Here is a 14,026-nt window from a genome sequence, read left to right on the forward strand (position 1 = left end):
TCACAGCTGGGGCCAAGCGGCGGTCTCAGCCCCGGCCCCCTCCCCCCCCCCGGGGTGATGTCAGAGCCTGAGGCGCGCGATGATGTCACGCGGCGGGGGGGTGATGTCAGAGCGGCCGCCGCTGCTATAAATGGAAACGCGGCTCCGGCCGGGGCGGTCCCGGACGCCTGGGCCCCTTCCCGGCTTGCGGGGGGGGCAGGGAGAGCCCGGACGCCTGGGCCCCCCCCGGACACCTGGGTCCCTGGATGCCGGGACCCCCCCGGACGCCTGGGCCCCCCGGACGCCGGGGCCCCGATTGCCGCCAGCCGAATTCACCTTTTAGGCAGCGGCGGAGCAGCCCCCCCCCCCCCCGCCCGGACGCCTGGGCCCCCCCGCGGTCCCGGGGGGGGGGGAGGGGCGCATTCCCCGCCCGTGACGAACCGCCCCCCCCCCCCCGGAGGCCAATCCGGTGACGGCACCGGGGGGGCCCAGGCGTCCCGGGGGGGGGGAGGGAGAAGGGCGAAATGGAGAGAGGGAGGGAGGAGGAGGAGAGGGAGCGGGAGGAAGGAGGGGAGAGGGGGAAGGAGAGAGGAGGAGGGTGGACGGGGAGGGAGGGAGGGAGGATGAAGGAGGGAAGGCGACGGGGATGGAGGCTGCAGGAGGGAGGGAGGGAGGGAGGGAGGATGAAGGGGAGCTGGAGGGAGGGTGCAGAAAGGAGGGAGGGAGGAGGGAGGGGGAGGGAGGAAGGTGGCGGAGGGAGGGAGGCGAGACGGGGAGGAGGATGAAGGAGGGAGGGAGGCTGGAGGATGAAAGAGATGAAGGGGGTGAAGGAGGAGGAGGGAGGGAAGGAGGGAGGATGAAGGGGAGATGGTGGGAGGGAGGATGAAGGAGGGAGAGGGGATGGAGAAGGACGAAGGAGGGTTGGTGGGGGAGAGGAAGGGAGAGGGAGGAAGGTGAAGGAGGGAGGGATGGAGGAATGGAGAGAGGGAGCAGAAGGATGAAAGAGAGATGGAGGATGGATGGGGAGACGGAGGGAGATGGAGGGAGGGAGATGGATGGGGGATGGAGGGGGATAGAGGGATGGGAGATGGAGGCAGGGATGGGAGAGATGGAGGGAGATGGAGAGAGATAGAGCAGGGATGGAGGGAGGTGGAGGGATGGAGGGAGGGATGGGGAGGGGGGATGGAGGAAGGATGGATGGAGGGATGGAGGGAGATGGAAGGAGATGGAGGGATGGAGGGAGGATGAAGGGGGATGGAGGGATGGAGGGGGGAGATGGAGGGAGGATGGAGGGATGGGGGGATGGATGGAGGGAGGGATGGAGGGATGGGGGGATGGATGGAGGGATGGAGGGAGGGATGGAGGGATGGAGGAATGGGGGGATGGATGGAGGGAGGATGAAGGGGGATGGAGGGATGGAGGGGGAAGATGGAGGGAGGGATGGGGGGGATGGATGGAGGGATGGAGGGAGGAATGGAGGGATGGATGGGGGGGATGGGGGGATGGGAGGGGGGGGATGGAGGGTTGGGGCAGCCCCTCCCCCCCCCGGGATCCCCCCGTGGAAATGTGGAAAAAGTGACGGCAGGGCCCCGCCCCCCGGTGACGTCGGCGCGGCGGGCGGCGCCCATTGGCTGCGCGGCCCCGCCCGGGGGGGGCTCCCGCCCGCCGGGGACTTTTAAAAGTGGCGCCGGAGCCGGAGCCGGAGCCGAACCGGGCCGGGAGCAAGACCCGGAGCGGAGCGCGCCCAGCGCGGACCGGAGCCGCAGCCGGAGCCGCCCCGGGAGCCGGACCGGGACCAGGGCCGCCCCGAACCGGACCCAACCGGACCGAACCGGACCGAACCGGACCGAACCGGACCGAGGGCCATGTCCACCCCCCACTTCAACCGCGGGCCGGCCTACGGGCTCTCGGCCGAGGTGAAGAACAAGGTGGGCCGAACCGGACCGGACCGGACCGAACCGGCACCGGGGGGGGGGGCAGCGGGGGGGGGCGGCCCCGGGGGGGGGGGGGAACCGGGGCCCGGGGGGGGGGGCAGGACGCAGCCGAACCGGCCCGAACCGGGGCCGAACCGGGGCTGGGGGGGGGGGGGGGGCGGGGCCGGGCGCTGTCCCTGGTGCTGCCCCGCCTGGGGCGCCCGGACGCCTGGGCCCCTCCTGGGCAGCCGCCCGGACGCCTGGGCCCCTCCGGAGATGGGGCAGGTGCTCGGACACCTGGGCCCCCTCTGGAGATTGGGGGGGGGGCGGACGCCTGGGTCCCCCCTGGGCAGCTGGGGGGTCCCGGACACCTGGGCCCCCCGGAGATGGGGCAGGTGCCCGGACGCCTGGGCCCCCCTGGAGATGGAGGAACACCCGGACGCCTGGGCCCCCCCGGCAGCTGGGAGGTCCCGGATGCCTGGGCCCCCCTGGAGCTGGGGGTGGGGCACCAGGATGCCTGGGCCCCCTCCAGCGATGGGGCAGGTGCCAGGACGCCTGGGCCCCCCCTGGAGATGGCGGAACACCCGGACGCCTGGGCCCCCCGCCCCCCGAGGAGGGAGGGAGGGAGGGAGGCACCCGGACGCCTGGGCCCCCCCCGGCTCTGCCTCAGTTTCCCGCCCAGGGACCCCATCGGGGTCCCACCCCCACCTGCAGCCCCTGGGGGGGCCGGGGGGGCCCGGGGGGGGTCCGGGAAGGCCCGGGGGGGCCCGGGGGGGCCGCGGCGCTGCCCCCGGCCCAGCCGCCGGCCCTTATAAGGCTTCGGCGGGCTGCGGGCGGGCGGCCGCGGGCTGGGGCTATATATGGGCAAGGTTCGGCGGGCCCGGACGCCTGGGCCCTCCCTGCCCGGGGAGGGGGGGGCCGGACGCCTGGGCCCTCCCTGCCCGGGGGGGGGCTCTGGATCCTCCTTGCTTCTGGGGGGGGGGGGATGGGAGCGCCCGGACGCCTGGGCCCTCTCTGTTCCTGGGCGGGGGGGGGGGGTTTGATGGGGGGGGCAGAGGTCCGGAGGGCAGAGGCCACTGGGGGGGGGGGCAGGGAGGGCCCAGGCGTCCGGGTGCTCCCGTTTCCCCCCCCCCCGACCTGTCCAGGGTGGATGCGGGAGCTGAACCCCCCCCCAGACCCCTCCCTGGGGGGGGGGGGGGGTGTCAGAGCTGGGGCTGCCCCCGTGACCCGGCTGACCCCGGTATTGACCCTGGCATTGACCCCGTGACCCGGCCGCCCCCGGGACTGACCCTCTGCCCAGGGATGACCCCAGGGCCGCCCCCGTCCCCCTGGGACTGACCTCGCCCCCCCCCCCACCCGAGGTTGACCCCCATGACCCGGCCGACCCCGGGATTGACCCCAGCGTTGACCCCACGACCCAGCTGACCCCGGGGCTGACCCTGGCGTTGACCCCGTGACCCAGCTGACCCCGGGGCTGATCTTGGGCCTGGGGGTGATGCCGGGGGTGAACCTGGGGGTGACCCTGCGCTGACCCGGGGATGAGCCTGGGGGTGACCCCGTGACCCGGCTGACCCCAGGACTGACCCCAGCATTGACCCCCGTGACCCAGCTGACCCTGGGGCTGACCTTGGGCCCTGGGGTGACCTTGGGGGTGACCCTGAGGTGACCCTGGGGGTGACCCTGGGGGTGACCCGGGGGGTGACCCTGGGTGACCCGGGGGTGACTCTGGGGGTGACTGGGGGTGACCCCGGGGGTGACCGTGGGGGGGTGACCCTGAGGTGACTCTGGGGGTGACCCTGGGGGTGACCCCGGGGGTGACCGTGGGGGGGTGACCCCGGGGGTGACCTGGGGGTGACCCGGGCGTGACCATGAGGTGACCCCGGGTGCGGCGGCGGCAGCTGGCGCAGAAGTACGACCCGCAGCGGGAGCGGGAGCTGCGCGCCTGGATCGAGGGAGCCACCGGCCGCCGCATCGGCGACGCCTTCATGGAGGGGCTCAAGGACGGCGTCATCCTCTGCGAGTACGGCCTGACCCCCGGGCCCCGGCCCCGCCCCCTGACCCCTGACCCCTGACCCCGACCTCTCGCCCCTGACCCCAACCCTGACCCTGATTCCAACCCCCCCCCCCCCAACACTGGCCCCGGCCTCGCGGCCTGGGAGCGGGGCCTGACCCCTGACCCCGCCCCCTGACCCCGCCCCCTGACCCCTGACCTGTCACCCCTGACCCCAGCCCTGACCCCGATTCCAACCCCCCCCCAACACCGGCCCCGGCCTGGCGCCCTGGGAGCGGGGCCTGGCCCCTGACCCCGCCCCCTGACCCCCGACCTCTCACCCCTGACCCCAACCCTGACCCCCAATTCCAACACCCCCCCCCCAACACCGGCCCCGGCCTGGCGCCCTGGGAGCGGGGCCTGGCCCCTGACCCCTGACCCCGACCTCTGACCCCTGACCCCAACCCTCACCCCAACCCTCACCCCTGGCCCTGGCCCCGGCCTCGTGCCCTGGGAGCGGGGACTGACCCCTGACCCCCGACCCTGACCCCAATCCGACCCCTGACCCCCAACCCTTGACCCCCGACCCTGACCCCAGTCTGACCCCCCCTGACCCTTGACCTCTGACCCTGACCCTTGACCCCCGACCCAGGCTCATCAACAAGCTGGCGCCCGGCTCCGTGCGGAAGGTCAACGAACCCATCCAGAACTGGCACAAGGTGGGGCCGGGACCTGGGGGGGGGGGTCCCCGAAACCCGGGGGGGTCCCCAAAACCGGGGGGGGGTCCCCAAAAGCAGGGGAGGTCCCTGAAATCTGAGGGGGTCCCTGAAACCCAGGAGGGTCCACCAAAACCTGGGGGGGGGTCCCCAAAACTATGGGAGGTCCCTGAAACTAGGGGGTTCCCCCAGAACCCGGGGGGGTCCCCAAAAACAGGGGGGGTCCCCAAAACCTGGAGGGGGGGTCGCTGAAACCCAAGGGACATGGCTGGGGGGGGGTCGGGGGGGGGTCAGTGTCTCCCCATGGGGGTCCTGGGGGGGGTCCTGGGGCTTTGGGGGTCCCCATCTCCCCCCCCCATCGGGGGTTGGGGTCCTGGCTGCATTTTGGGGTCCCAGGGGCCTTTCAGAGTCCAGACGGGTTTCGGGGTCCCCAGGGCCATTTTGGGTCCCCAGGGCCATTCTGGGGTGCCGGGGGTGGATTTGGGGGCTGTTTTGGGGTCCCGGGACCATTCTGGGGTGCCGGGGGTGGATTTGGGGGCTGTTTTGGGGTCCCCGGGGCCATTCTGGGGTGCCGGGGGTGGATTTGGGGGCCGTTTTGGGGTCCCCAGGGCCATTCTGGGGTGCCGGGGGTGGATTTGGGGGCTGTTTTGGGGTCCCAGGGCCATTCTGGGGTGCCGGGGGTGGATTTGGGGGCTGTTTTGGGGTCCCAGGACCATTCTGGGGTGCCGGGGGTGGATTTGGGGGCTGTTTTGGGGTCCCCGGGGCCATTCTGGGGTGCCAGGGGTGGATTTGGGGGCTGTTTTGGGGTCCCAGGGCCATTCTGGGGTGCCGGGGGTGGATTTGGGGGCTGTTTTGGGGTCCCAGGGCCATTCAGGGGTGCCAGGGGTGGATTTGGGGGCTGTTTTGGGGTCCCAGGGCCATTCAGGGGTGCCAGGGGTGGATTTGGGGGCTGTTTTGGGGTCCCCAGGGCCATTCTGGGGTGCCGGGGGTGGATTTGGGGGCTGTTTTGGGGTCCCCAGGGCTGTTTTGGGGTGCCAGGGGTGGATTTGGGGGCTGTTTTGGGGTCCCAGGACCATTCTGGGGTGCCAGGGGTGGATTTGGGGGCTGTTTTGGGGTCCCCAGGACCATTCTGGGGTGCCGGGGGTGGATTTGGGGGCTGTTTTGGGGTCCCCAGGGCCATTCAGGGGTGCCGGGGGTGGATTTGGGGGCTGTTTTGGGGTCCCCAGGACCATTCTGGGGTGCCGGGGGTGGATTTGGGGGCAGTTTTGGGGTCCCGGGACCATTCAGGGGTGCCAGGGGTGGATTTGGGGGCTGTTTTGGGGTCCCAGGGCCATTCTGGGGTGCCAGGGGTGGATTTGGGGGCTGTTTTGGGGTCCCGGGACCATTCTGGGGTGCCGGGGGTGGATTTGGGGGCTGTTTTGGGGTCCCCAGGGCCATTCTGGGGTGCCAGGGGTGGATTTGGGGGCTGTTTTGGGGTCCCAGGGCCATTCAGGGGTGCCAGGGGTGGATTTGGGGGCTGTTTTGGGGTCCCGGGGCCATTCTGGGGTGCCGGGGGTGGATTTGGGGGCTGTTTTGGGGTCCCGGGACCATTCTGGGGTGCTGGGGGTGGATTTGGGGGCCGTTTTGGGGTCCCCAGGACCATTCTGGGGTGCCAGGGGTGGATTTGGGGGCTGTTTTGGGGTCCCAGGGCCATTCAGGGGTGCCAGGGGTGGATTTGGGGGCTGTTTTGGGGTCCCCAGGACCATTCTGGGGTGCCGGGGGTGGATTTGGGGACTGTTTTGGGGTCCCAGGACCATTCTGGGGTGCCAGGGGTGGATTTGGGGGCTGTTTTGGGGTCCCGGGACCATTCTGGGGTGCCGGGGGTGGATTTGGGGGCTGTTTTGGGGTCCCCAGGGCCATTCTGGGGTGCCAGGGGTGGATTTGGGGGCTGTTTTGGGGTCCCCGGAGCATTCTGGGGTGCCAGGGGTGGATTTGGGGGCTGTTTTGGGGTCCCGGGGCCATTCTGGGGTGCCGGGGGTGGATTTGGGGGCTGTTTTGGGGTCCCGGGACCATTCTGGGGTGCTGGGGGTGGATTTGGGGGCCGTTTTGGGGTCCCCAGGACCATTCTGGGGTGCCAGGGGTGGATTTGGGGGCTGTTTTGGGGTCCCCAGGGCCATTCTGGGGTGCCGGGGGTGGATTTGGGGGCTGTTTTGGGGTCCCGGGACCATTCTGGGGTGCCGGGGGTGGATTTGGGGGCTGTTTTGGGGTCCCAGGGCCATTCTGGGGTGCCGGGGGTGGATTTGGGGGCTGTTTTGGGGTCCCAGGACCATTCTGGGGTGCCAGGGGTGGATTTGGGGGCTGTTTTGGGGTCCCCAGGGCCATTCAGGGGTGCCAGGGGTGGATTTGGGGGCTGTTTTGGGGTCCCGGGACCATTCTGGGGTGCCGGGGGTGGATTTGGGGGCTGTTTTGGGGTCCCAGGGCCATTCTGGGGTGCCAGGGGTGGATTTGGGGGCTGTTTTGGGGTCCCCAGGGCCATTCTGGGGTGCCGGGGGTGGATTTGGGGGCTGTTTTGGGGTCCCCAGGACCATTCTGGGGTGCCAGGGGTGGATTTGGGGGCTGTTTTGGGGTCCCAGGGCCATTCAGGGGTGCCAGGGGTGGATTTGGGGGCTGTTTTGGGGTCCCGGGGCCATTCTGGGGTGCCAGGGGTGGATTTGGGGGCTGTTTTGGGGTCCCAGGACCATTCTGGGGTGCCAGGGGTGGATTTGGGGGCTGTTTTGGGGTCCCAGGGCCATTCTGGGGTGCCAGGGGTGGATTTGGGGGCTGTTTTGGGGTCCCAGGACCATTCTGGGGTGCCAGGGGTGGATTTGGGGGCTGTTTTGGGGTCCCAGGGCCATTCAGGGGTGCCAGGGGTGGATTTGGGGGCTGTTTTGGGGTCCCAGGGCCATTCTGGGGTGCCGGGGGTGGATTTGGGGGCTGTTTTGGGGTCCCGGGGCCATTCTGGGGTGCCAGGGGTGGATTTGGGGGCTGTTTTGGGGTCCCCAGGACCATTCTGGGGTGCCGGGGGTGGATTTGGGGACTGTTTTGGGGTCCCAGGGCCATTCAGGGGTGCCAGGGGTGGATTTGGGGGCTGTTTTGGGGTCCCCAGGACCATTCTGGGGTGCCGGGGGTGGATTTGGGGGCTGTTTTGGGGTCCCCGGAGCATTCTGGGGTGCCGGGGGTGGATTTGGGGGCTGTTTTGGGGTCCCGGGACCATTCTGGGGTGCCGGGGGTGGATTTGGGGGCTGTTTTGGGGTCCCAGGGCCATTCTGGGGTGCCGGGGGTGGATTTGGGGGCCGTTTTGGGGTCCCGGGGCCATTCTGGGGTGCCAGGGGTGGATTTGGGGACTGTTTTGGGGTCCCCAGGGCCATTCTGGGGTGCCGGGGGTGGATTTGGGGGCTGTTTTGGGGTCCCGGGGCCATTCTGGGGTGCCGGGGGTGGATTTGGGGGCTGTTTTGGGGTCCCGGGGCCATTCTGGGGTGCCAGGGGTGGGTTTGGGGGCTGTTTTGGGGTCCCAGGACCATTCAGGGGTGCCGGGGGTGGATTTGGGGGCTGTTTTGGGGTTCCAGGACCATTCAGGGGTGCCAGGGGTGGATTTGGGGGCAGTTTTGGGGTCCCCAGGGCCATTCAGGGGTGCCAGGGGTGGATTTGGGGGCTGTTTTGGGGTCCCAGGACCATTCTGGGGTGCCAGGGGTGGATTTGGGGGCTGTTTTGGGGTCCCCAGGGCCATTCAGGGGTGCCGGGGGTGGATTTGGGGGCTGTTTGGGGTCCCAGGACCATTCAGGGGTGCCGGGGGTGGATTTGGGGGCTGTTTTGGGGTCCCCAGGACCATTCAGGGGTGCCGGGGGTGGATTTGGGGGCTGTTTGGGGTCCCAGGACCATTCAGGGGTGCCAGGGGTGGATTTGGGGGCTGTTTTGGGGTCCCCAGGACCATTCTGGGGTGCCGGGGGTGGATTTGGGGGCCGTTTGGGGTCCCCAGGGCCGTTCGGGGGGGCCGGGGGGGCCGTGGGCTGACGTGCCGCGCAGCTGGAGAACATCGGGAACTTCATCAAGGCCATCACGCGCTACGGGGTGAAGCCCCACGACATCTTCGAGGCCAACGACCTCTTTGAGAACACGAACCACACGCAGGTGCAGTCCACCCTCATCGCCCTCGCCAGCCAGGTGCGCCCCGGGGGGGGGCCGGGGGGGGGTCCTGGGGGGGTCCTGGGGGGGCTGGGAGGTCCCCGAGGGGGCTGGGAGGTCCCTGGGGAGGTTTTGGGGGTCCTGGGAGGTCCCCGAGGGGGCTGGGAGGTCCCTGGGGAGGCCGGAGCATCCCCAAGGCATCTCCAAGGGGGCTGGGGGAGACCCTGGGGGGGGGGGTCCCCAAGGACCCGGAGGTCCCTAGAGAGGTTTGGGGGGGTCCTGGGGGGTCCCTGAGGGGATTGGGGGGGTCCCTGGGGGGCTGGGAGGTCCCTGGGGAGGCCGGAGCATCCCCAAGGCATCTCCAAGGGGGCTGGGGGAGACCCTGGGGGGGGGGTCCCCAAGGACCCGGAGGTCCCTAGAGAGGTTTGGGGGTTCCTGGGGGGTCCCTGAGGGGTCTGGGGGGGTCCCCAAGGACCTGGAGGTCCCTAGAGAGGTTTGGGGGGGTCCTGGGGGGTCTCCAAGGGGTCTGGGGGGTCCCCAAAGACCTGGAGGTCCCTAGAGAGGTTTGGGGGGTCCCTGGGGGGGTCTCCAAGGGGTCTGGGGGGGGTCCCCAAGGACCTGGAGGTCCCTAGAGAGGTTTGGGGGGGTCCTGGGGGGGTCCCTGGGGGGCTGGGGGGGTCCCCAAGGACCTGGAGGTCCCTAGAGAGGTTTGGGGGGGTCCTGGGGGGGGTCTACAAGGGGTCTGGGGGGTCCCCAAGGACCTGGAGGTCCCTAGAGAGGTTTGGGGGGTCCTGGGGGGGTCTCCAAGGGGTCTGGGGGGTCCCCAAGGACCTGGAGGTCCCTAGAGAGGTTTGGGGGGTCCTGGGGGGTCTCCAAGGGATCTGGGGGGTCCCCAAAGACCTGGAGGTCCCTAGAGAGGTTTGGGGGGGTCCTGGGGGGGTCCCTGGGGGTCTGGGGGGGTCCCCAAGGACCTGGAGGTCCCTAGAGAGGTTTGGTGGGTCCTGGGGGGGGTCTACAAGGGGTCTGGGGAGGTCCCCAAGGCTCTGGAGGTCCCTAGGGAGGTTTGGGGGGGTCTCCGAGGTGTCTGGGGGGGTTCTGGGAGGTCCCTGGGGAGGCCAGAGCATCCCCAAGGCATCTCCAAGGGGTCTGGGGAAGACCCCGGGGGGGGTCTCCAAGGTGTCGGGGGGGTCCCCAAGGCTCTGGAGGTCCCTAGGGAGGTTTTGGGGGTCCTGGGGGGGTCTCCGAGGTGTCTGGGGGGGTCCCCAAGGACCTGGAGGTCCCTAGAGAGGTTTGGGGGGGTCCTGGGGGGTCTCCAAGGTGTCGGGGGGGTCCCCAAGGCTCTGGAGGTCCCTGGGGAGGTTTGGGGGGGTCCCGGGGGGTCCCTGGGGGGCTGGGGGGGTCCCCAAGGACCTGGAGGTCCCTAGAGAGGTTTGGGGGGTCCTGGGGGGGGTCTCCAAGGGGTCTGGGGGGGTCCCCAAGGACCCGGAGGTCCCTAGAGAGGTTTGGGGGGGTCCTGGGGGGTCTCCAAGGTGTCGGGGGGGTCCCCAAGGCTCTGGAGGTCCCTGGGGAGGTTTGGGGGGGTCCCCGGGGGTCCCTGGGGGGAAACTAGGGGGTCCCAAGGGTCCCCCAACCCCTTGGAGGCCACGAGCCCACCCACACCAGCAGGCTATGGGGAGGCTGGGGGGGGGGGCGGGACATTTTGGGGGGTCCGGGGGGGTCTCCAGGCTCCGGAGGGGGGTCCCCACGGGCAGGGGGGGGTCCCCAGGAGCCGGGGGGGTCGCGGCGGCCGGGCCCCGCCGACGGGGTGACGCGAACAGGCGAAGACGAAGGGCAACAACGTGGGGCTGGGGGTGAAGTACGCGGAGAAGCAGCAGCGGCGCTTCCGCCCCGAGAAGCTGCGCGAGGGCAGGAACATCATCGGCCTCCAGGTGCCACCGGCCCCCCCGGGGGGGACAGCGGGGACACCGGGGGGGGGGGGACAGCGGGGACACCGAGGGGGGGGTCCTGGGGACGCGGGGGGGTGGGGGTGGGGGTCTCCGGGAGCTGCCGGAGCCCGTGGTGGGGCCCCAAGGTGGTTCTGGGGACAGCGGGGTTGGGTTGGGGTCGCTGGGGGGGGGGGGACACCGGGGGCACATGGGGGTCTTTGGGGGTGGGGGGGGCGCCTGGGGGGGCCCCAAAGGATGTGGGGCATCGGGGGGGGGGTCTCTGGGGCCACCAAGGTCCCCCAGGGACGTGGATGTCCTCAGGGTATGGAGGTTCTCGGGGACACGGAGGTCCTTGGGGACACGGAGGTCCCTGGGGACACTGGGGACGCCCCCGCTGACCCCCCCCCCCGCTGACCCCCCCCCCCAAAAGATGGGCACCAACAAGTTTGCGAGCCAGCAGGGCATGACGGCCTACGGCACCCGGCGGCACCTCTACGACCCCAAGCTGGGCACCGACCAGCCCCTCGACCAGGCCACCATCAGCCTCCAGATGGGCACCAACAAGGGCGCCAGCCAGGTGGGGGGCACGGGGGGGGGACACGGGGGTCCCCAGGAGGAGGGTGGGAAGTGCCCAGATGTCCCCAGCCACCCCCGGGGGAGGGCGGAGGGTCCCCAGATGTCCCCAAGGGCTGGGCCACCTCCGGGGGAGGACGGAGGGTCCCCAGATGCCCCCAACCACCTCCGGGGGAGGACAGAGGGTCCCCAGATGTCCCCAAGGGCTGGGCCACCTCCGGGGGAGGACGGAGGGTCCCCAGATGTCCCCAGCCACCCCCGGGGGAGGACGGAGGGTCCCCAGATGTCCCCAAGGGCTGGGCCACCTCCGGGGGAGGACGGAGGGTCCCCAGATGTCCCCAGCCAACCCCGGGGGAGGGCGGAGGGTCCCCAGATGTCCCCAAGGGCTGGGCCACCTCCGGGGGAGGACGGAGGGTCCCCAGATGTCCCCAGCCAACCCCGGGGGAGGGCGGAGGGTCCCCAGATGTCCCCAAGGGCTGGGCCACCTCCGGGGGAGGACGGAGGGTCCCCAGATGTCCCCAGACACCTCCGGGGGAGGACGGAGGGTCCCCAGATGTCCCCAAGGGCTGGGCCACCTCCGGGGGAGGACGGAGGGTCCCCAGATGTCCCCAACCACCTCCGGGGGAGGACGGAGGGTCCCCAGACGCCCCCAACCCCCTCCAAGAGAGGCTGGAAGGTCCCCAGATGCCTCCAGCCATCCCAGGGGGAGTACGGAGGGTCCCCAGATGTCCCCAACCACCTCCAAGGAAGGACAGAGGGTCCCCAGATGTCCCCAACCACCTCCAAGGAAGGACAGAGGGTCCCAGATGCCCCCAACCCCCTCCAAGGGAGGACGGAGGGTCCCCAGATGTCCCCAAGGGCTGGGCCACCTCCAGGAGAGGACAGAGGGTCCCCAGATGCCCCTGATCATCTCCAAGGGAGGACAGAGGGTCCCCAGATGCCCCCAACCACCTCCAAGGGAGGACAGAGGGTCCCCAGATGCCCCCAACCACCTCCAAGGGAGGACAGAGGGTCCCAGATGCCCCCAACAACCTCCAGGGGAGGATGGAGGGTCCCCAAATGGTCCCCAGATGCCCCCAACCACCTCCGGGGGAGGACAGAGGGTCCCCAGACGCCCCCAACCCCCTCCAAGAGAGGCTGGAAGGTCCCCAGACGCCCCCAACCCCCTCCAAGAGAGGCTGGAGGGTCCCCAGATGCCCCCAACCACCTCCGGGGGAGGACAGAGGGTCCCAGACGTCCCCAACCACCTCCAAGAGAGGCTGGAAGGTCCCCAGATGCCCCCAACCCCCTCCAAGGGAGGACAGAGGGTCCCCAGATGCCCCCAGCCACCTCCGAGAGAGGCTGGAAGGTCCCCAGACGCCCCCAACCCCCTCCAAGGGAGGACAGAGGGTCCCAGACGTCCCCAACCACCTCCAAGAGAGGCTGGAAGGTCCCCAGATGCCCCCAGCCACCTCCAAGGGAGGACAGAGGGTCCCCAGATGCCCCCAGCCACCTCCGAGAGAGGCTGGAAGGTCCCCAGATGCCTCCAGCCATCCTGGGGGGAGTACGGAGGGTCCCCAGATGTCCCCAACCACCTCCGGGGGAGGACAGAGGGTCCCAGATGCCCCCAACCCCCTCCAAGAGAGGCTGGAGGGTCCCAGATGCCCCCAACCACCTCCAAGGGAGGACAGAGGGTCCCAGATGCCCCCAACCACCTCCAAGGGAGGACAGAGGGTCCCAGACGTCCCCAACCACCTCCAAGGGAGGATAGAGGGTCCCCAGACGTCCCCAACCCCCTCCAAGAGAGGCTGGAAGGTCCCCAGATGCCTCCAGCCATCCCAGGGGGAGTACGGAGGGTCCCCAGATGTCCCCAACCACCTCTGGGGGAGGACAGAGGGTCCCAGACGTCCCCAACCACCTCCAAGGGAGGCTGGAGGGTCCCCAGATGCCCCCAACCTTCCCGGGCGGGTGGCGTCGGCCGGGGGAGGGCCCCACGGCGGGACCCCGGCACCGGTGACCCGGCGGCGACCGCGGCAGGCGGGGATGACGGCGCCGGGCACCAAGCGGCAGATCTTCGAGCCGGCGCTGGGCATGGAGCGCTGCGACCCGCTGACCATCCCGCTGCAGATGGGCAGCAACAAGGGGGCCTCGCAGCAGGGCATGACGGTGTACGGGCTGCCGCGGCAGGTCTACGACCCCAAGTACTGCGACGCCGCCTTCGCCGAGCCCCCCGACGGGCCCCCCCCCGCCCTCAACTGCTACGAGCCCCTGTAGGGCCCCCCCCCACCCCGCCCCGGGCGCCTGCGACCCCCCCCCGGGGGGTGCGACACCCTCCCCCCCCCCCCGCCCCCCGCGCCGTCCCCGCCGCGGGGACCCACCGGCTGCTCCCCCCCCCCCCCCCGCGACCGCCCCGAGCGCCGAGGCGCAATAAAGAGCTGCACGCAGAGAGCGGCCTGCTGGGGGGGCGGGGGGGGACACGGGGGGGGACACGGGGGGGACACCTGCCACCAGGGGGGACGAGGCACAGTGGGGACATTGGGGGGAAACTGAGGCACAGCAGGGACAGGGGGACACGGGGGGGGACATGGGGGGGACACCTGCCACCGGGGGGGACAAGGCACAGTGGGGACATTGGGGGGAAACTGAGGCACAGCAGGGACAGGGGGACACGGGGGGGGACACGGGGGGGACATGGGGGTGACACCTGCCACCGGGGGGGACATGGGGGGGAAACTGAGGCACGGCAGGGGGAAACTGAGGCACAGGAGGGACAAGGGAAACTGAGGCACGGGGGGGACATGGGGGGACACT

At 70.7% G+C, this 14,026-nt stretch overlaps 1 protein-coding gene across 2 annotated transcripts; it reads left to right on the plus strand.

The window, feature by feature from the left end:
• The first annotated feature begins 1,636 nt into the window (after positions 1-1,636).
• Positions 1,637-13,505, plus strand: CNN1 (calponin 1). 2 transcript variants are annotated; one of them, XM_064499373.1, is made up of 7 exons: positions 1,637-1,907; positions 3,791-3,912; positions 4,535-4,601; positions 8,640-8,777; positions 10,556-10,666; positions 11,214-11,240; positions 13,253-13,505. In XM_064499373.1, exons 1-7 carry the CDS (start codon positions 1,845-1,847, stop codon positions 13,487-13,489), a joined length of 765 nt encoding a protein of 254 aa, XP_064355443.1. In that variant the 5' UTR covers positions 1,637-1,844; the 3' UTR covers positions 13,490-13,505. The 2 variants fall into 2 exon arrangements, with proteins under 2 accessions (XP_064355443.1, XP_064355442.1); XM_064499372.1 differs by having other exon boundaries at positions 1,642-1,907; positions 11,094-11,240; positions 13,253-13,504.
• The last annotated feature ends 521 nt before the right edge of the window (positions 13,506-14,026 follow it).

Source organism: Dromaius novaehollandiae, chromosome 33, assembly GCF_036370855.1.
Source record: "Dromaius novaehollandiae isolate bDroNov1 chromosome 33, bDroNov1.hap1, whole genome shotgun sequence".
Taxonomy (NCBI): domain Eukaryota; kingdom Metazoa; phylum Chordata; class Aves; order Casuariiformes; family Dromaiidae; genus Dromaius; species Dromaius novaehollandiae.